The sequence below is a fragment of the Cyprinodon tularosa genome, unplaced genomic scaffold (assembly GCF_016077235.1).
Source record: "Cyprinodon tularosa strain WSP-4 unplaced genomic scaffold, ASM1607723v1 ctg843, whole genome shotgun sequence".
In the NCBI taxonomy this organism is placed as follows: domain Eukaryota; kingdom Metazoa; phylum Chordata; class Actinopteri; order Cyprinodontiformes; family Cyprinodontidae; genus Cyprinodon; species Cyprinodon tularosa.
In genome coordinates this window covers 81,334-104,508 of record NW_024039611.1, presented here as the reverse complement: position 1 = coordinate 104,508, position 23,175 = coordinate 81,334, and the positions used below count along the sequence as shown (strand labels likewise).

The following is a 23,175-nucleotide window of genomic DNA, read 5'->3' as shown; positions in this document are numbered from 1 at the left end:
GACACAGAGAGCAAAAGAGAGGAAAGGAAGAAGAGAGAGTCAAGGGAAAGAGAGAGAAGCCATAGCGATGCTAAGCTAATGTTAGCCTAGGCTAGCTACTCCTTACTTACAGGAATAAAACCGTGTGAAAGTGACAAGCACTCAGTAGTTAAGTTCAGCAGAAGGCGCTATGTTTTAAAGTAGTTTTGTTCAGTTAGAGTTACTTAGATACAGGGAGATAAAAAAAAGATCTTAATTCAGAAAGAGATAGCCTGACCAGCACGCTGCTCCGCAGTCAAAACAGGAAGTGAACATGGTACATCTCATACACAGATGTACCACATAGCCAAGTGGCCTGGGTCGCATAGGAAAAAATCGGATCTGTGTTGTTCAGACAGCCATGAAAAGATCAGATACATGTTGCATATTGACATAAAAATCGTATTTGGGTCCCCTCAGGCTGCTGTGTGAACGTAGCCTTAGTGATCCCTCTCCAGTGACCCCTGAACTAGCCCTTTGCCTTCCAGATACCGCTGAGCATGCTCTATGACATCCAGAGACCCTTGAGCTCCAGCCATGTGAGAGTTTCCCTCCAAGACCCCTCTGTGGTCTCTCCTCTCCAAGCCTGGGGGCAGATCCACTCCAAAATTAAATAATTTGCATACAACACACACAGAGTCAAAAGAGAAAAACAAAGACAAGATGAAAGCAAACCAACTTGACAAAGACCTCGCTGCACAAGTAGTAGTACTGACACAATCTAAGGAGAGTCTAAAAGCAATGATCGTTCTTAACCCAACAGATCATCCAGGAAGAAAGCCCCTAACAAAAACTAAGGGCTGCCAGCAATGTGCATCCCACGCCAACCCAAGCTTTAATCACTGCTTTGCTTGTGGGGAGGAAGGACATTGTGCTGTTGGGTGCTTAAAGAGGTCTAAGCATTCCAGAAACAGGAGAATGTCAGGACAGAGGGACCACCCCTGATCAGCAGACCTCAGCAGTACCACTGAAACGAAAGGGCTCCAAGCCAACATTGACTGATTAATGAGGCTGGTTTAAGAGAAACTGTTGACAAAGAAACTCCTAGGGGTTTAGTAGCTTCCCTGGTAGGTAGCCAGTCCCTTCTGAGATGCATGATGGCTGGTTGCCTGGCAGCAGTTGGACTTGACACTGGAGCTGGGGTAAGTTGGACCATGCTTGGGTAGATGGCTACCTACCTGGGCATCAGATTAAACCTTTAAGCAAACTAATGGATGATAAACATGATGTAAAAGCAGTCACAGTGGATTCTTGACCCTTAGATGGAGTAAAGTTGGTAGGTGACTTGGAAGGCAAGGATAATCTAGATTTATCTATACGCGTGCCCTTTCTGGTGAGTTGCCTTAAGATTGAAAGACCCATGGTAAGATTTAATGTAATACACGAGTTTACATTGAAAAATAGTTTTCTGCTGTATAGGACGACCTTTCGTAAAGCAAGAGCAGCATATTTTTCCTCATAAATAGAGAAGAATAAGAATAATCCTAGATATCTTTTTAATCCAGTTGCCAAACTCACCCAGAGCCATAGCTCTGTTGAACCGTCCATTCCACCTGCTCTTAGCAGCAATGATTTTATGGGATTCTTTATAAATAAGATTGATCTTATTAAAAATAAGATCATTAGCAGTCCTCTATCTGCGATTGGTTTGTCTCTGGAGGGTGGCGCAGCATCTGAGTTAGTCATGGAATCTGAACCGGGTATAGACTGCTTTGATCCAGTTGAACTTTCAGAGTAAGTAAAACTATTGTCTTCATCTAAGCCTTCAACTTGGATGTTAGATCCAGTTCCAACCAGGTTATTTAAGGAGGTATTCCCTTTGATCTCCTCCTCCATTTTAGATGTGATTAATCTATCTCTGTTACAGGGATGTGCAGCAAAGGCTTTTAAGGTTGCTGGAATTAAACCTTTGGTTAAAAAAAACGTCTCTTGACCCAGATGACTTGGTCAATTATAGACCTATATTCAATCTTCCTTTCTTATCTAAAATCCTTGAGACAGTAGTTGCCAAACAAGTGTGCGATCACTTACACCATAATGAACTTTTTGAAGAGTTTCAGTCTGGCTTTAGAGCTCATCATAGCACTGAAACAGCTCTGGTGAAAGTCACTAATGATATTCTCATGGCCTCAGATAATGGACTTGTATCTGTGCTCGTCCTGTTGGATCTCAGTGCTGCATTTGATCCAGTTGACCATAATATTCTTTTAGAAAGACTTGAATATTTTGTTGGAATTAAAGGAACAGCTCTAGACTGGTTTAAATCTGATCTATCTGATAGATTTCAGTTTGTTCACGTTAATGACAGATCTTCCTCATGCTCAAAGGTTACCTGTGGAGTACCACAGGGATCAGTGCTAGGACCAATTCTCTTTACTTTATACATGCTCCCAATCGGTAGAGTTATTAGACAGCATGGGATTAATTTCCACTGTTATGCTGATGATACCCAGCTATATCTGTCTTTAAATCCAGATGAAGCTAACCCATTACATAGATTACAGGCATGTCTGAAGACATAAAAACCTGGATGACTCTTAACTTTCTGCTTTTGAATGCCTGATCTCCTTTTTTTGTTCTAGTGAGGATGCAGGCAGCAGCGTCTGACTGAAACAACCTGTTGTTAGAATGAAACCATGTGGTAAATATAATTATCTATCCTGTAATCAGTGATCTGTTGTCAGAGTTCAACAGAAACAATATGATAAGATGATCAGTCTTACCTTTTGCAGAGCTGCTCTGATTCGCTGTCAGTGGTCCAGCTTTGGTTCTGGAACTTTTTCCACAATGTGTTTCGCTCCTCTTACTCTGTCTGTGGAGACATTTCTTAATAACTGAAATAATTCACTAGCAACAGGGAGCGTCTCTCTACGGTGGCCCAGAGGTGTCAAGTCAAAAACAAAAGCCTCAATGGAAATGCAAAAAGGGTCAGAAGTCATAAAAGCTGCAACAGAAGTAACAGTGCCTGATGTATTAAACAATGGGGAGATGAGTTTTGCTTGCTGATAGAAGCATTATGAGTTTTAGGAGAAATAGGGGTGATGGGGCTTGTTGCAATCTCAAACTGTATGCTGAAAATGAACCATTTTAGATTCTATAGATTCTATCTCTATGGATTCATAATGTTCAGTTAGAAACGGATTCCTTACTTTATGTCTGAGGGTCCCGGTTCTGCACTGAAATCTGGATCGATTCCTTTGGAGTGGTCACTCCTCATAGAAGGACAGCTGGATCCTGGAGGTTCTGCTCTCTGTCTGTGGTTCAGACCTCTGAAACACAAACATGTTTATTCAGATCACATCAATCTGTGAGAAACTCTGAGATAAAAACCAGAGAAGAAGAAGCTCTGAACAGAAACTTCTGCAGAGAAGCAGAAGGTCTAAAGTTCCAAAGTGAAACATTCAGACGGTTCTGTTGGATCCAACTGAACATTATCTGAAGAACTGGGTTCTATGGTCTGGATCCCATGGGTCAGACCAACACCTGCAGGATATCAGGCTAATGCCAGAGTTTAATGGAGCTGATGAGATCAGATTTCTAGGAATGAAGGTGGAGAGCAGAGGTTCTGCTCCCTGATATCAGAACCAAAGCTGTTGGTCTTCTCTGAGGAGCTGATGTGGCCGTCATTAAAGAACAGAACACAGGACTGGACTCTGAACCAGAACCTTAGAACTAGGGCGACGACCCAAGTCTTGCTTTGACCTGTTAACCTTTGGCCGGGTCATCAGCCCATTGGATCATCTCGACCCAATATATACGCTGAGACCAGTGTTCCCAGTCCAGAACCTCCTGTAGTCCAGAAGCTTCAGAGACCGTCTCTGAACCTGGTTGCTCCTCCTTAATGTTTATTTAGCTTCTAGCTGAAAGAAGACCTAAATGACTTTATATTTGGAAGCTGAAGATTAACCAGTTTAGATTCTATAGATTCTATCTCTATGGATTCTCATTGTTCAGTTAGAAACAGATTCCTTACTTTATGTCTGAGGGTCCCGGTTCTGCACTGAAATCTGGATCGATTCCTTTGGAGTGGTCACTCCTCATAGAAGGACAGCTGGATCCTGGAGGTTCTGCTCTCTGTCTGTGGTTCAGACCTCTGAAACACAAACATGTTTATTCAGATCACATCAATCAGTTAGAAACTCTGAGATAAAAACCAGAGAAGAAGAAGCTCTGAACAGAAACTGTGATGTAGTAAATTAATCTGCACCAATGATTAGAATATATTGGATACATGTTTTACATATTGAATAAATGTTTTACACTAAATACATTTACGTTATACAGGTCAAAGAGTCCAAAAGAGTGTGCTCCACCAAATATGGAGAGATAGAGAGCAGTGTGTGTGTAAGGCTCTCTGCAGGTGCAGCTTTGAGCGCAGCCTTGAAGTTTGAGAGATAAGATCAGGGTGGGAAAACACAGAGAATGAGCGGGAAACAGGAACATTGAAAGGAGTCCAAGGCCATTTGAGGCCTTTGAAGCCCAAGGGTGCAGAAATGAGGGCTGTTTGTAAGACAGACGCATTGAGAATGGGTTGTTCAGGGTTGCACAGCTCAGCTGAACTAATTGTAATATATTGAGTTGTCATCTCTAAAGCATGCGGTGAGGTACTGGTCTCACAAAAAGAGATGTTTTACTGGGACTTTGAGTTTTAAAATTATGCTGACCTTTTTTTGATGTAATGTTATGATCGTAAGTCACACTGGATGAAAACATTGTTTTGACATATTGATGATTAAGACTATAATGTGTTTTTGATTTAACTGCACTAATTGTCATCATGATCTACAAGAAATGTCACCATGACTTGTGAAGAAAAAGCTTTGATATATCAAAGAAAGGCTTAAATTAAAAATATAAAATATGGTTTGGAGGTGGGTCTTCCACCAAGATGAAAGAGCCCCAAGCCCCGGGAGTGAATAAAAGAGAGCCTGTTTGTGCATGTAAGTCAGTTGCTCACCGGTGGACAACTCATGTGTGTTCTGTAATAAAAATCTCTGGACCTGGACCCAGTTGCCCCTGCCTGATTTTTGATCATAGTTTGAAGACTTTTCTACTGCTTTTTAAGAACTTTGAATTTTTACAAGACTTAGCTCCAATTTTAAGTCGTTGGGAGGACAGTTTCCACGACAACTGCTGCTGAGAAACAGAAGATCTAAAGTTCCGAAGTGAAACATTCAGACGGTTCTGTTGGATCCAACTAAACATTATCTGAAGAACTGGATTCTATGGTCTGGATCCCATGGGTCAAACCAACACCTGCAGGATATCAGGCTAATGCCAGAGTTTAATGGAGCTGATGAGATCAGATTTCTAGGAATGAAGGTGGAGAGCAGAGGTTCTGCTCCTTGATATCAGAACCAAAGCTGTTGGTCTTCTCTGAGGAGCTGATGTGGCCGTCATTAAAGAACAGAACACAGGACTGGACTCTGAACCAGAACCTTAGAACTAGAGGGACGACCCAAGTCTTGCATTGACCTGTTAACCTTTGGCCGGGTCATCAGCCCATTGGATCATCTCGACCCAATATATACGCTGAGACCAGTGTTCCCAGTCCAGAACCTCCTGTAGTCCAGAACCTTCAGAGACCGTCTCTGAACCTGGTTGTTCCTCCTTAATGTTTATTTAGCTTCTAGCTGAAAGAAGACCTAAATGACTTTATATTTGGAAGCTGAAGATTAACCAGTTTAGATTCTATAGATTCTATCTCTATGGATTCTCATTGTTCAGTTAGAAAGGGATTCCTTACTTTATGTCTGAGGGTCCCGGTTCTGCACTGAAATCTGGATCGATTCCTTTGGAGTGGTCACTCCTCATAGAAGGACAGCTGGATCCTGGAGGTTCTGCTCTCTGTCTGTGGTTCAGACCTCTGAAACACAAACATGTTTATTCAGATCACATCAATCTGTGAGAAACTCTGAGATAAAAACCAGAGAAGAAGAAGCTCTGAACACAAACTTCTGCAGAGAAGCAGAAGGTCTAAAGTTCCAAAGTGAAACATTCAGACGGTTCTGTTGGATCCAACTAAACATTATCTGAAGAACTGGATTCTATGGTCTGGATCCCATGGGTCAGACCAACACCTGCAGGATATCAGGCTAATGCCAGAGTTTAATGGAGCTGATGAGATCAGATTTCTAGGAATGAAGGTGGAGAGCAGAGGTTCTGCTCCCTGATATCAGAACCAAAGCTGTTGGTCTTCTCTGAGGAGCTGATGTGGCCGTCATTAAAGAACAGAACACAGGACTGGACTCTGAACCAGAACCTTAGAACTAGAGGGACGACCCATGTCTTGCTTTGACCTGTTAACCTTTGGCCGGGTCATTAGTCCATTGGATCATCTCGACCCAGTATATACGCTGGGACCAGTGTTCCCAGTCCAGAACCTCCTCTAGTCCAGAAGGTTCAGAGACTGTCTCTGAACCTGGTTGTTCCTCAGATTCATGGTCGGTCCTGTATTCCTCCATCATTGATTATCAGGCCTTCATTTAAACTATTCTGATTTACTGACTGACATCCTTTATGTTAATTTAGCTTCTAGCTGAAAGAAGGCCTAATGGACTTTAGATTTAGAGGCTGAAGATTAATAAATTTAGATTCTATAGATTCTATCTCTATGGATTCACATTGTTCAGTTAGAAACTGATTCCTTACTTTATGTCAAAGGGTCCCGGTTCTGCACTGAAATCTGGATCGATTCCTTTGGAGTGGTCACTCCTCATAGAAGGACAGCTGGATCCTGGAGGTTCTGCTCTGTCCTCCTTTAGATCCCAATCTTCCATCTTCTGGACTTCAGTCAGTCTGAGAGAGAAACTAGAACCAGTCAGTTCCTAGTGGGCAGGTCCAGTTAGTGTCCTGTAAAATGGAAAGCTGATTCCCATCATGTGTGTAAAGGACCAGAGGAACCTGATTCCAGCAGGAACCATCATGGTCTGAATTGTTCACTCCTTCACCCACCTCCTGATGTCTGATGGGTCGTCTCCTCAGAACCTTCTGGAGAAGTTCTGGCTTTATGAAGGAAATTAGAGCAAAAACTGTGCCTGGAACTCATGTTCTGGTTCTGTGGGTCGTTCCACCCAATGGTGGCCTTTATTTCACCTGGAAATAATATTTATAAATGCATATTAAGATTATCTGTGAAAACATTAACATATGAAACATTACGAATGTTTATTCTAGATGTAAAGAATGTCAAATTTTTTTGAAATAGTCATTTTGAGAAGGAACCTTTTTTTTTAGATATCAGAAAAACATATTTAGTAAAACTAATAAATATGCAAGCAGCTTGCCATAGGCTGTTGTGACCACGATAACATTGGGGGTTTATTCTTTGAATGGTAGTGGATCAATGTATCTATTTAGGTGAAATAATCTGTCAGCAGGTGAAGATGAAGAATAAAATCGTTCTACATGTAGGACCTGTTCATCATCTCATGGGTTCCTCTTCCTCTAATATTTTTTTCTTCCAGGGACAGTGCACTGGGTCAAGAATTTTACTAATTTTTCTGTTTATTCTATAGGAGCATGCCTGAACGTAGATAGAAGACACTGATGCTGTTTGGGCCTGTTCACTTCCTGTTTGGATTAACTGAGCGTTGTAGCTGCCCAGACGATCTCCATCTGAAGTGAAGTTATTTTTTCTCCTCTATCCGCGATTGTACCTGAGGTAGTCATGGAATCTGAACCGGGTTTAGACTGCTTTGATCCAGTTGAACTCTCTGAATTAGCAAAATTATTGTCTTCATCTAAGCCTTCAACTTGTATGTTAGATCCAGTTCCAACCAGGTTATTTAAGGAGGTATTCCCTTTGATCTCCTCCTCCATTTTAGATGTGATTAATCTATCTCTGTTACAGGGATATGTACCTAAAGCTTTTAAGGTTGCTGGAATTAAACCTCTGCTTAAGAAACCGTCTCTTGACCCAGATGACTTGGTCAATTATAGACCTATATCCAATCTTCCTTTCTTATCCAAAATTCTTGAGAAAGTAGTTGCCAAACAAGTTTGCGATCACTTCCACCATAATGAACTTTTTGAAGAGTTTCAGTCTGGCTTTAGAGCTCATCATAGCACTGAAACAGCTCTGGTGAAAGTCACTAATGATATTCTCATGGCCTCAGATAATGGACTTGTATCTGTGCTCGTCCTGTTGGATCTCAGTGCTGCATTTGATACAGTTGACCATAATATTCTTTTAGAAAGACTTGAATATTTTGTTGGAATTAAAGGAACAGCACTAGACTGGTTTAAATCTTATCTATCTGATCGAATTCAGTTTGTTCATGTTAATGATATATCTTCAACACGCTCAAAGGTTACCTGTGGAGTACCACAGGGATCAGTGCTAGGACCAATTCTCTTTACTTTATACATGCTCCCAATCGGTAGAGTTATTAGACAGCATGGGATTAATTTCCACTGTTATGCTGATGATACCCAGCTATATCTGTCTATAAATCCAGATGAAGCTAACCCATTACATAGATTACAGGCATGTCTGAAGACAGAAAAACCTGGATGACTCTTAACTTTCTGCTTCTGAATGCAGACAAAACAGAAGTTATAGTCTTTGGACCAGAGTCTCTGAAAAAGAAGCTGATTAGCCAGTCACTTCATTTGGATGGGATTAAACTGATTTCAGATAATCGGTCTCCGCCAAGTGACGTCAATTGTTTACCTCGGGCGCGGTACACTACGCCTTTTCCACCTAAAATGGCGTCTTAGCAACAAAAGTCACGTGACTGGCGGAGACCGATAAAGTAAAAAATCTTGGTGTTGTTTTTGATCAGGACCTGTCATTTAAATCCCAGATCAAAGAGGTTTCTAGAATTTCCTTCTTTCATCTGAGGAATATTGCAGAAATGAGCAATATCCTGTCCAGGGGTGATGCTGAGAAACTAGTCCATGCATTTGTTACTTCAAGGCTGGACTATTGTAATTCTTTACTATCAGGAAGTCCACAAACTGTAGTTAAAAGCCTTCAGCTGATCCAAAATGCTGCAGCCAGAGTTCTGATGAAAATGAAAAAGAGAGATCATATCACTCCTATCCTGGCTTCTCTTCATTGGCTTCCTGTTAAATCCAGAATAGAATTTAAAATCCTCCTTCTCACATATAAAGCCTTAAATGGCCAAGCTCCATCGGACAGTTGCCTTTTGTATCTATGCTTCTTTTTCTATGTCTGCTTCTGTCTCCTTGAACCCCAGTGGGCCTCAGCAGATGGCCGCTCACACTGAGCCTGGTTCTGCTGGAGGTTTCTTCCTGTTCAAAGGGAGTTTTTCCTCTCCACTGTCGCTACAAGCATGCTTAGTGTGAGGGATTGCTGAAGAGTCAATGAGTCGATGCAATCAGCTGGTTTTCCTTAGATAGAAAACTTTTGTATCAATTTGACTGGATGATCTGGCTGTAAAGTGCCTTGAGATGACATGATGTGAATTTGGAGCTATAGAAATAAACTGAATTGAAATGATTGGAGCCTGTGAGGCTAAGAACAGACATTCTCAACATTGTTTACTTCAAAATACATTAGAGAAACTCCCTCTCTGCATTTACCCCCTCCCCTTGGGGGCAGTGGGCTGCCATTGTGGGGTACCCTGTGGAGCAGTGGGGGGTTAAGGGTCTTTGCTCAGGGGTCCACAGTGGCAGTCTGTGAGACTGGGTTTCAAACTCATAACCTCAGGATTCCAAGCTCTATGCCGTAATCACTAGGCTGCCACTCCCCCAGGACTTTCAAACAAGCTGTTATGTTTGTTTTATAGTTTTATTGTTTAAGGCTGACATTTTGCCGCTCCAGAGGATCAGTCTGGGCTTAAGGTTCTGGCTCAAGGACCCTGAGTGGCAACCTGTGAGGCCCAAACACAAAACCTCAGGGCTGTGCCTGATATGAGATGTTCAGAAATATTTCAGTCACAAAAAGACAAAAAAGAAGAAAAACTGGGTATGCTTTCACCCCCCCAACCCCCACCCCCCCATAGTCAGAGGAAAGCCTGTTTGCAGGAACAGATATCAGAGCTGAAGAACCAGAACAAACAGGTCTGTTCTTGTTCTAAAATGCTTCACTAATAAGTTTGAATAAAAAGTCACAACAGAAACCACCAGAGCCACCTTGGTTTGAACACAGAGCAGAGGTTCTTTGTTCCTCTGCAGAACCAGAACCAATCAGCATAAAGAGATTTATTGCTGCTGACAGCAGCAGAGAGAAAGTAACCCTCGGTGTGAGCAGAGAACCAATCAGAGGATCAGAGTTAATGTCTTTCTCCTCACAGAGAGAAAAACTATCTGAGTAAAGTTAGTTTAAAATGTGATTTTACCTTTAATTTCTGACGGAAAGCGGTTTTAATCCACCTAATCTTCAGAGTGAGTGTTTCCTGATTTTTCCCTCCGCCCCTCCATCCTCATTTACAGGAAGTCAGCTGATATGAAGAACTTTATAACCTTTCGCTGGCTACTCCCTCACCCTTTTCTCTATTCTTCACTGATGGCTGATTGCCCGTTGGTAGTATGGGGATGAAGTGAAGCCACTGGCCGACATATTGGTACTCCCTAGTTAGACTCTGACACACACAGTCTCAGGAACTCAGAGACTTGATCTTCAATAAAAACTACAGATTTAAAACCTGCTTTAATTCTAGTCTAAACATTTCTGCAAAAGTAGAGAAATGAGGTGAACTTGGTGAGACATGTGATCCTAATAAATTGTCAAGGAGAATATAGTCTGATCTGTATGTTATATCTCTGGTGGTTTGCTGCCATCTAGTGGCTGGATGGTATATGACAGGATATGTCTATAAATATTATTTTTACATTTAAAATCCATTTCTTTATATTTTTGAATGAATACCAGTATCGTCTAATTAAATATCAGGATATTTTGAATCGATGTAAATTTAACATAGAGTGAATATTTAACTGATTCCCAGAAGCAAACATTCTGCAAACTGACGTTTTATTTCCGTGGATCAAACAGCTCTGAGTATATAGAGGGTTTAGTGCCATTATGAGTGAAAGGAGATCGGTTGCTGCTCCTGCCACTAGAGGGTGCTACTGCTGCTGTTGGTGTACATATCGTATTCACTTTGAGCAGTGTTGCAGCAGTCCAGACGATCTCCGTCTGGATTAAGTCATTTTTTCTGTGATATCTCTGTATCTCAGTAACTCTAACTGACCAGAATTAAATCATAGCGCCTTCTGCTGCACTTTTCTACTGAGCACTTGTCAGTTTCACACGGTTTTATTTCTGATAGCAAGAAGTAGCTAGCCTAGGCTAGCGCTAGCTTAGCATTGCTATGGCTTCTCTCTCTCCCTCCCTTGACTCTTTTCCAACTCTTCCTTCTTCCTCTCCTCTCTCCTGCTCTCTGTGTCAGATGTTCAGTTATTCCTCTGCCTCCTTTAGTGATAATGGGATGTGTAATAAGTGTAGTATTTTTGTAGCTTTGGAGGCGAGGGTGTCAGAGTTAGAATCCAGGCTTCAGGCTGTTGAACATCCAGGAGTTAAAGTAGGCCCCCCACGTAGCTGTCCTCCAAAAGTGCCTGAGCAGCCAGGCGATTGGGTAACTGTACGCAGAAAGCGTAGTCGTGGATCTCTGCCCACTGGTCACCACCAACCCGTTCACGTTTCTAACCGGTTTTCCCCACTCAGTGACACACCCACTGAGAAGCCCACTCTGGTGATTGGCAGCTCCATAGAAATAAACTGAATTGAAAAATAACTGAAACATTGTTGCAAACAGAAAACACCTTATAAAAATCAAAACTTGCAAACCTTCATAATGAAAAAATCTTTTGAGGGAAACTTTAATGTTTTCACGTATTAAAAATGTTTTTATGCATGTTTTTGTTATATATTTCATTGTTTTCTAAATCATTATTTTCCAGATCCAATTTGCAAAGATGTTTCTGCTGGATGTTATCAACATTTTTATTGGTCTTCAGGGGAAAAGAAAGTGATCTGTAAATAACAATTTAAAAAGGTGCAATTCATAAAACTCAGTCTAAAAAAGAGAAATAAGAAAAGTTAAAAATGTAAAATCTGTTCATGTTCAAAAATTTTTTTTTAAATTTAAAAATTTAGATTTAAGAAAAAAGCAAAGTTACCCTGATAATACTAATTTGTCGTACATTTAATTACTGTATTTCATATATTTTCCTTTTTAAAACATAGTCTGTGCATCCAATAATGGAACATAATTCCCTCCATACCGTAAACCACAGTATTTTTCAGTGGATCAAACAGCCCTGAGTATGGAGAGAATTTAGTGCCATTATTGTTGCAAACAGAAAACACCTAAAAATGAAAACTTGCAAACCTTCATAAAGAAGAAAGATTTTGAGAGAAACTTCAATGTTTTCACATATTAAAAATGTGTAGGGATTTTCTTATATATATGTTTTTTTCATTTCATGTTTTCTAAATCATTATTTTCCAGATCCAATTTGCAAAGATGTTTCTGCTGGATGTTATCAACATTTTTATTGGTCTTCAGGGGAAAAGAAAGTGATCTGTAAAAAAAACATTTTTAAAGGTGCAATTCATAAACTCAATCTAAAAAAGATAAATAAGAAAAGTTAAAACTGTAAAATCTGCATTTGTTTAAAAAGAAAGAAAACAGCAAAGTTACTCTGAAAATATTCATTTTTTCAAACATTTTATTTCTGTGTTTCATATATTTTTAAAACCTATTCTTTGCCTCTAATAATGGAACATATTCCCTCCATACAGTAAACCAGTGTATTTTTCAGTTGAGAGAAACTTTAATGTTTTCATATCATAAAAATGTCGTTATTTTCCAGAGAAGAGATGTTTCTTCTGGATGTTAGCAACATTTTTATTGGTCTTTAGGTGAAAAGAAATTATCTGTGAAAATTTGCAATTTATAAAACTCAATCTAAAAAAAATGAGAAAAATGTAAATCTGTTCATTAAAAAAAAAAATATTTTTTTGAAAAAGTGAAAATTTTAAACATAACATCTAAACAAAACAGCAAAGTAACTCTGAAAACATTTATTTTTCAAAAATTTAATTTCTGTATTTCATGTTATTTTTTGATATTTTTTTTATATTCTTTGCCTGCAATAATGGCACTGAATTCCCTCCATACCGTAAACCACAGTATTTTTCAGTGGATCAAACAGGCCTGAGTATGGAGACAATTTAGTGCCATTATTGTTGCAAACAGAAAACGCCTTAGAAAAATGAAAACTTGCCAACCTTCGTAAAGAAGAAAGATTTTGAGAGAAACTTCAATGTTTTCACATATTAAAAATGTGTTACATATATGTTTTTTTTTTTCATTTCATGTTTTCTAAATCATTATTTTTTGCAGATCCCATTTGCCTTTTTTCTGGAGTAAAGATGTTTCTGCTGAACGTTATCAACAATTTTATTGGTCTTCAAATGAAAAAGAAAGTGTTCTGTAGAAAAAACATTTTTAAAGGTGCAATTCATAAAACTCAATCTAAAAAAATAAATAAGAAAAGCTAAAACTGTAAAATATGTATTTGTTTAAAAAAGTATTTAGAAAAAGTGAAAATTAAAAAATAAAATCTAAGAAAACAGCAAAGTTACTCTGAAAATATTCATTTTTTTCATACATTTAATTTCTGTCCTCATGTATTTTTAAAACATTTCTTTGCCTCTAATAAAGGAACATTTTTCCTTCCATACAGTAAACCAGTGTATTTTTCAGTTGAGAGAAACTTTAATGTTTTCATATAATAAAAATGTTGTTATTTTCCAGAGAAAAGATGTTTCTGCTGGATGTTAGCAACATTTTTATTGGTCTTTAGGTGAAAAGAAATTATCTGATGAAAACAATTTGAAAATATGCAATTCATAAAACTCAATCTTGACAGAAAAATAATAAAAATGTAAAATTTAAATGTAAACCTGTTCATTTAAAAAAAAAAAAAACAAGAATTTTTTGGAAAAAGTGAAAATTTAAAACATAACATCTAAAAAAACAGCAAAGTAACAATGAAAACATTTATTTTTCAAACATTTAATTTCTGTATTTCATGTTATTTTTTTAATATTCTTTGCCTGCAATAATGGCGCTGATTTCCCTCCATACCGTGAACCACTGCCAGACAGTTCTGCTGATGAACGCCTTAAAGTTCATCATTAGAGATTAATCAGGTGTTTGAGCCGAGGTCGACTGTGACATGCGGTGGGGCCCCTGCTGGCCCCTGTGCTGAGGACATGGGGCCCCTATCAGAGCATGGGGACACGCCCACAGGTCGTGTGGATCTCATGTTTCTGTAACGTCTTTGCTGTCGATTGTTTTTCTGTTGTTGAAATTAATCAACATGAAAACATAGAAAAGTCTAAATGTAAAATAAACTTAAAAGTTTCCAGAAACTCTGAATGCTTTGATCCCAGCTGCTCTTCAAGTTCATCAATTGTTGTTTTTTTATTCTATAATAAAACAGTTTCTGTGTTTCTGCCTGCGGTTCAAACAGGGGATCTGTCTCCCGCCGAGGGGCCGAGGGCCCCCTGCTTCCCATGAGCATCAGAGATCCAGTGGTAGCATTCGGTGGCGTTCTTGTTCCTGGGTTTCACGCCCCGATGACGAGCACGGCAGCAAACGGCCGCCGCCACCATCAACACGATGAGGACGCAGACGGACACCAGGACGCCCACCAGCACCGCCGTGTTGATCTGTTCATGCTCCCCGTCCGGGGGGAGTGGGCTAAACTCAGTGGGAACAGTGGAGCGGGTAGCATCATCTCCAGACGTCTGTCCTGGGAAGTGGGCGTGGTCACCAGGACGCTGCTCCGCTTCTCCTCCTCTGTCTGGATCCGTTTGTGTCTCTGCAGGAGTTTCTGAACGCTGAGAGGAAGTGGAAACCTCCGGCCACCAGTTCCAAGCTCCCTCTGAGATGGTGGAGGTGGGAAGGACTGGCAGGGCTGAGGTAGCGTCGTCTTCATCAGCCTCATGCGGGTGTGACAGAGAGCTGAGGGACGTGGCGGTAAAGACCAAAGTCTCTGCAGTTTTTACCTCCCACTGAGGTTTCTGCTCCAGCTCAGATCTTTGTGTCACAGAGTGAAGGGAAGGAGGATCCTGAGAGGCGCCGGTGACCTCGGTGACCTCAGGGTCAGAGGCTGATGATGGAGCCGTCGGCTCCGGATTTAGCAGCCGGCGGTCGCTGCTGGGCTCTGGGGTCCAGGGATCCCGTCCGAAATCAGGCCAGCGAACCGTCAGAGAGGGAGGTGTGACGGATCCGCTCAGACTCATTTTCTGACACCTCCTCTGATCAGATAGAAGTTGGTAGCCTTCCACACAGGAGCACTGAAAACCGCCCACATGATTCACACACAGCTGCTCGCACAGCCCCGCAATCCGGCACTCGTCCACATCGACGCAATGGCCGGGTTCCTCACTGTCCACGGAAAACCCGGCTTCACAGCTGCAGGAATAGGAGCCCTCAGTGTTTATACAGTAATGCTCACACGCTCCATTCAAGCACTCGTCTACGTCCAAACAAACCCCCTCGGGGGTGAGAAGGTAACCCTCCCTGCATCGGCATTCAAAGGTTCCCGGTAGATTCTGGCAGAGCTGTGGACACGGAGACCGGAGACACTCATCAACATCTGGACAGGAACGTCCGTCCGATGCCAGCTGGTATCCGTGGGGGCAGGCGCACTCGTACCCGTCTGAACGAGGCAGGCAATCGAACTCACAGCGGTTCCCCCGGCAGACGTCGGGCTCGCAGCTCCACCCGTCGCTCTGGAGATAAAAGCCCTGGATGCATTCGCAGACCACCCGGCCGAACCGTTCCCTGCAGACATGGTCGCATCCTCCGTTACCCTGTGTGCACCGCCGGTTTGAAACGGGGGGAACCGGGCAGAGCGGGGGTTCTTCAGACCATTCCACCTGCCCGTTTTTTCTCAGCGTACAAACAACCATCTTGTTTCCGCCGGTGTTTGCAGGGCAGGGGACGTTGGCGCTGGATCCGGGCGGCAGGTGAGTCAGGAGGGTGCTGACAAGATCAAACGGCGTTGAGTAGGAGACGCTTCCTGCGCCCTCGCTCCTCAAGGCAGGACACATTCCTCTGTAAGCAAAGCGGCAAAGGTATCCGTCGACGGGGTCGGAGCACGGCCGGTCCCCCCACATGAAGTTCTCCCTGCGGTCCTGAGTGCTGAACCCCAGCGCCACACAGCGAGGCACCCCGCACATGCCGGGGGGCTTCTCCCTCTGCCAGTTGGTGTACTCCGTGTCCTGGTCGCCGGTTGTCCAGGAGAAACCTCTCAGCGGATGGGAGCTGCACTGACGAGGCTGACGCTGCAGCCCGATCCACACTTTGACCTCGGCGCGTGACCCCCGCAGGTCCAGAGAGGAGAAGAGCGCGGCTATAGAGGCGGCCTCCGCTCTGCGCTTGATGGTAGCCAAGTTCCCGCCTCGCTCCTTGCAGGACCTCCATGAGTCCAGGAAGATCTTACGCTCCAAGTAGACGACAAAGCAGCCGTCTGCGTCACAGAAAGCGTCTCCGTCCCTCAGCTCCCGGCTCAGGGCCGAAGGAAAGCCAAACACAGAAGCTGAGAGGAGAAAAGCGGAGCAGCGGAGCAGGAAGTCCATCATCGTTTTCTGATGGAGATCTGCTTCCAGCCTGGATCTGGATTCACTTTCTGCCCAAAAGAACGGAGATGAGGAGCAGCAGGCGGTGGGACGGGGGCTGGAGCTGACTGAAGGAAAACACGGTTTGTCTTACAGAGACGTGCAAGTTGTTGGAGGGAGGGAGGGGTGAGGAGGGGGTGAACATGATGTATGTTGGAGTGGGGGGGAGGAGCAGTGGAGAGCTTGGTGTGCTTTACATAAACCATGCTCACAGAGACACTTTGCTACCAACTTCACAGAAAAAATAACATTCTACTTCAGTGAAAAGTTTAAAAACTATAAATAAATAGTTTAATAAATATGAAGGTGAAACTTTAGCGTCCTGCCAGGATGTTTTATTGATGCTGCTCTGGATTAAAACCACGGATTCTGTGGATAAACATTTGGAGGGAATTTCCATGGAAGAATATTTATAGTTTCCTCCAAAAGGAGGATTTCTCAGAGCAGCAGAGCTGAATCTGGGCTTTGATGGAGACGACGTAACGATGATGAACACTTTCACAGTTTCTGCTGCTAACCGATCCTTTCCTACCTGCTAAAGGTTGATCAGAGGAGTTATGGGATTGGAAATTTAGCACCGTTTTAAAATTATATGTTTAAAGGGGTCATAGATGCAGTTTCCATTATCATAGATGAATAACGATGGTTCAGTGGCTGAAACGGACGTACAGAGAAGTTTAAACCATCAACGCCTCCTTTCTCTGTTAATCTCACTATTCTAAACTTCCACCATAAAACAGGTGAATCCAAACGAAGCAATGAGTTGACGTAAATTTGGGGATGTTGCCTTATTTGTTTCTGGCCTGGACTTTTGTCCAACCTGAAATGTAGATCCAGACCAGCCCACTGGTTCACGGCCCAGGAACATGAATAAAGGAAGATGGAAGACAGCAGTTTAGCTTTACTTCAAGGATTACAAAGCAGGAAGTTTCCTTAAAATGAACCAGAACCACGGGCGGAAACACAGCGTTACAGGCTGACCGGAGAAAGCAGAACATTTTCACCGTCAAGGATCCAGAGACTCAACAGGCATGGATCATATTGTCCATCAGAAGATCCCTGCAGAGTTTGATGCTCCAATGTTCATTTGCTCAAAGCATTTTACCGAAGACAGCTTTCAAACCCTTGGACAGTTCAAAGCTGCCAGCTTTGCATCGGCGGCTCCATGCTTCATGAACAGACTCCAAATTTACAGAACCCGTCCTGGAAAAAGATCATTAACAAAACTTATGGTTAGATTTGAAAATAAAGAGAGATTTTTAAAGCTTGGTGGCCGTAGTTCAGGAGGAGTTACCATAGTTGATAAAAGCATCTGTTCTGCTTTAGTTAGGCTGCCAAGGCTCTCCATCAGGAAGAGCTTAACTGTCTCCCTTTATAATCATGTAACCATGGAGACGGCTCCTGAATCCACCGTGACGAGATGCAAAGGTTTGCTCAGTCACATGGTCTGCTCTGGTAACGAGGACGGTCCCTGCGCTGACACCAGAGGATCTAAGATCATCACCAGATCCACAGAAAAAAGGAGTTGAGCTTAATGAACTGTAGAGTTCCTCCTTCCAAATGCCTAAAATGTCTGTTACAGATTAGGTGAGTTCATTAATGAGAAGCTTTAGTCTCTGATAATAATGTATTGTGTCTGTTAGTAGATCAGGGCCTTTGGCTGCAGAGAGAACAAAGATGGTGGAGGGAAGCAGAATGACATCATGGCGTCAACCGTTTAATAGGGTTAAACAAAGGCAGTGGATTAGCTGCTGGATTCATCAATGGATCTTTATTTATACCTAAAACTAATATGTTAGCGATGATTTAATGAATTTAGCAATAATAAGTAAAGAAAATAAAAAATAATTTCAGATCAATCAGTCCAGGAGCGGCCATTTTTGCCCAAATCTAGTAGCCCCTCCCTCCTGCCATCTTCCAGCAGTGACGTCACGGTGCGGTAAGCCTAGCGCCATTCTCCCCGCTTTCCAAGCTAAATCAATGGGAACTACTAGACACATCTGCAATCAACAACAATTATTGAAGATTTCCAGAGGACTTCACCATTGAAATTCACCAGAGCTATAGTGAAACTGACAATGCCCACGTGCATGGCAGCTGGATGCTGGAATACATCGGGTAAAAGTGAAAAAAAGAGTTATTCCACCTTTCTGATTCCTGATCCTCCACGGACGGGTTGGTCGTTGGATCGCCAACTTGAAGAGGGAGGATTTGCCATCGAACTTCTGGCCAGAGAAAAAACCCGTAATATGTAGCCAACATTTGGAAGAAGAATGTTTTCAAGATGACTTGGATAATAGCGCGTTGTGACAAACACCAGATACAGCACTGGGACTTGATCAACAGCCGATACCGCACCGTGACGTCACTAACCAGTAGGTGGCAGTAGTGTTCTTTGACAAACATGGATGCCTCCAGTAAAGCACATTCACATGAAAATTACTCTGAATTAGAAACACTGATCATTTATTGAACAGGATGGAATCATTTCAGATTTAAAGAACTTTCAGAAGTTTGGATTCTGAATATGAGCGACTTTTCCTTTAAATATAAACCTGGACATCAGCTGCAGCAGAGACACAGCTAGAAAGGAGAGATAGAAGAAGCTGAACTGGATGAAAATATAGAAAAATTATGTAATTAATGGAAAAAAAGGAGTTATACATTATTAAATGAAAATAAATATAAACTCATGATTCTATCTGGTAGCCAAAGCTACAAATAAATAAATAAAGAATAGAGTAGAATAAAATCCATAGAGAAATTGATTTGAAATTGATCAAGTTTAAAGAATATATTTTTAAGGCCAGTTTTGACCAAATTAGAAGATTCATATCAAATAAAGTAGAAACAAAATTAAAAGATCTAATTTTTCATTTTTCAAAAAAAAAGATTTGTTAAATGGAAAAAAGTTAAATTATTTATATTCCTCTTTTGTTTTGCCGTATTTTTTAGATTAAAGCAAATCAAACAAATATTGATTTAATGGTTTGGTTTCAAACACGAAGAATTTAGCTCATTATTTAATTATGTCAACAAATAATTTTATTTGAAACTGTGGATTATTCTTATCAAAATCATGTAAATAATTTTTAAATCGTTGATCAAAAGTTTTCCTTCTGAAATTCAGAAGAGAGTAAAAAAAAAAGGCAAAATCCAAAAGTTTTTCAGTTATTAAAAATAAAATAAATCTAATTATTTCTTTGGTGAAGTTCAGAGCTAATATGCAGTTAATCTTCATGTATGATGATAACATAACTAAAAGTAAAAAAAAAAAGAAAAAGTATTATTTTCATTTGGCGGCGCAGCGGGAAACACTTCTGCCTTGAAGCAAGAAGGTTCTGGCCTGGAATCCACTGACTTGGAATCCACTGGCCTGGAATCCACTGGCCTGGAATCCACTGGCCTGGAATCCACTGACTTGGAATCCTCTGGCCTGGAATCCACTGGCCTGGAATCCACTGGCCTGGAATCCACTGACTTGGAATCCACTGGCCTGGAATCCACTGGCCTGGAATCCACTGGCCTGGAATCCACTGACTTGGAATCCACTGGCCTGGAATCCACTGGCCTGGAATCCACTGGCCTGGAATCCACTGACTTGGAATCCACTGGCCTGGAATCCACTGGCCTGGAATCCACTGGCCTGGAATCCAGACCTGGAATCCACTGGCCTGGAATCCACTGGCCTGGAATCCAGACCTGGAATCCACTGGCCTGGAATCCACTGGCCTGGAATCCACTGGCCTGGAATCCACTGAGTTGGAATCCACTGGCCTGGAATCCACTGACTTGGAATCCACTGGCCTGGAATCCAGACCTGGAATCCACTGGCCTGGAATCCACTGGCCTGGAATCCACTGACTTGGAATCCACAGGCCTTGAATCCAGACCTGGAATCCACTGGCCTGGAATCCACTGGCCTGGAATCCACTGACTTGGAATCCACTGGCCTGGAATCCACTGAGTTGGAATCCACTGGCCTGGAATCCACTGACTTGGAATCCACTGGCCTGGAATCCACAGGCCTTGAATCCAGACCTGGAATCCACTGGCCTGGAATCCACTGGCCTGGAATCCACTGGCCTGGAATCCACTGACTTGGAATCCACTGGCCTGGAATCCACAGGCCTTGAATCCAGACCTGGAATCCACTGGCCTGGAATCCACTGGCCTGGAATCCACTGGCCTGGAATCCACAGGCCTTGAATCCAGACCTGGAATCCACTGGCCTGGAATCCACTGGCCTGGAATCCACTGCCCTGGAATCCACTGACTTGGAATCCACTGGCCTGGAATCCACTGGCCTGGAATCCACTGACTTGGAATCCACTGGCCTGGAATCCACTGGCCTGGAATCCACTGGCCTGGAATCCACTGGCCTGGAATCCAGACCTGGAATCCACTGGCCTGGAATCCACTGGCCTGGAATCCACTGACTTGGAATCCACTGGCCTGGAATCCACTGGCCTGGAATCCACTGACTTGGAATCCACTGGCCTGGAATCCACTGGCCTGGAATCCACTGACTTGGAATCCACTGGCCTGGAATCCACTGGCCTGGAATCCACTGGCCTGGAATCCACTGGCCTGGAATCCACTGGCCTGGAATCCACTGACTTGGAATCCACTGGCCTGGAATCCACTGGCCTGGAATCCACTGACTTGGAATCCACTGGCCTGGAATCCACTGGCCTGGAATCCACTGGCCTGGAATCCACTGGCCTGGAATCCAGACCTGGAATCCACTGGCCTGGAATCCACTGGCCTGGAATCCACTGGCCTGGAATCCACTGACTTGGAATCCACTGGCCTGGAATCCACTGGCCTGGAATCCACTGGCCTGGAATCCACTGACTTGGAATCCACTGGCCTGGAATCCACTGGCCTGGAATCCACTGGCCTGGAATCCACTGACTTGGAATCCACTGGCCTGGAATCCACTGGCCTGGAATCCACTGGCCTGGAATCCAGACCTGGAATCCACTGGCCTGGAATCCACTGGCCTGGAATCCAGACCTGGAATCCACTGGCCTGGAATCCACTGGCCTGGAATCCACTGGCCTGGAATCCACTGAGTTGGAATCCACTGGCCTGGAATCCACTGACTTGGAATCCACTGGCCTGGTATCCAGACCTGGAATCCACTGGCCTGGAATCCACTGGCCTGGAATCCACTGACTTGGAATCCACAGGCCTTGAATCCAGACCTGGAATCCACTGGCCTGGAATCCACTGGCCTGGAATCCACTGACTTGGAATCCACTGGCCTGGAATCCACTGAGTTGGAATCCACTGGCCTGGAATCCACTGACTTGGAATCCACTGGCCTGGAATCCACAGGCCTTGAATCCAGACCTGGAATCCACTGGCCTGGAATCCACTGGCCTGGAATCCACTGGCCTGGAATCCACTGACTTGGAATCCACTGGCCTGGAATCCACAGGCCTTGAATCCAGACCTGGAATCCACTGGCCTGGAATCCACTGGCCTGGAATCCACTGGCCTGGAATCCACTGACTTGGAATCCACTGGCCTGGAATCCACAGGCCTTGAATCCAGACCTGGAATCCACTGGCCTGGAATCCACTGGCCTGGAATCCACTGGCCTGGAATCCACTGACTTGGAATCCACTGGCCTGGAATCCACTGGCCTGGAATCCACTGACTTGGAATCCACTGGCCTGGAATCCACTGGCCTGGAATCCACTGGCCTGGAATCCAGACCTGGAATCCACTGGCCTGGAATCCACTGGCCTGGAATCCACTGACTTGGAATCCACTGGCCTGGAATCCACAGGCCTTGAATCCAGACCTGGAATCCACTGGCCTGGAATCCACTGGCCTGGAATCCACTGGCCTGGAATCCACTGACTTGGAATCCACTGGCCTGGAATCCACTGGCCTGGAATCCACTGACTTGGAATCCACTGGCCTGGTATCCACTGGCCTGGAATCCACTGACTTGGAATCCACTGGCCTGGAATCCACTGGCCTGGAATCCACTGACTTGGAATCCACTGGCCTGGTATCCACTGGCCTGGAATCCACTGGCCTGGAATCCACTGGCCTGGAATCCACTGGCCTGGAATCCACTGGCCTGGAATCCACTGACTTGGAATCCACTGGCCTGGTATCCACTGGCCTGGAATCCACTGACTTGGAATCCACTGGCCTGGAATCCACTGGCCTGGAATCCACTGACTTGGAATCCACTGGCCTGGAATCCACTGGCCTGGAATCCACTGACTTGGAATCCACTGGCCTGGTATCCACTGGCCTGGAATCCACTGGCCTGGAATCCACTGACTTGGAATCCACTGGCCTGGAATCCACTGGCCTGGAATCCACTGACTTGGAATCCACTGGCCTGGAATCCACTGCCCTGGAATCCACTGACTTGGAATCCACTGGCCTGGTATCCACTGGCCTGGAATCCACTGACTTGGAATCCACTGGCCTGGAATCCACTGGCCTGGAATCCACTGACTTGGAATCCACAGGCCTTGAATCCAGACCTGGAATCCACTGGCCTGGTTTTCAATGAT

General features: G+C 43.5%; 1 protein-coding gene and 1 pseudogene across 1 annotated transcript; both read right to left on the bottom strand.

The window, feature by feature from the left end:
• Nucleotides 1-6,967, bottom strand: part of LOC119775006 — a 61,437-nt pseudogene extending 54,470 nt beyond the window's left edge.
• A 7,015-nt stretch (nucleotides 6,968-13,982) lies between these two features.
• On the bottom strand, nucleotides 13,983-16,717 carry LOC119775004 (complement component C1q receptor-like). Its single transcript, XM_038272847.1, has one exon. It carries the CDS (start codon nucleotides 16,586-16,588, stop codon nucleotides 14,465-14,467), a length of 2,124 nt encoding a protein of 707 aa, XP_038128775.1. The 5' UTR covers nucleotides 16,589-16,717; the 3' UTR covers nucleotides 13,983-14,464.
• Nucleotides 16,718-23,175: the final 6,458 nt, after the last annotated feature.

Bases quoted from the DNA above. Each gene is read 5' to 3' on its own strand.
- LOC119775004 (XM_038272847.1), bottom strand. From the start codon at position 16,588: ATGGACTTCCTGCTCCGCTGCTCCGCTTTTCTCCTCTCAGCTTCTGTG.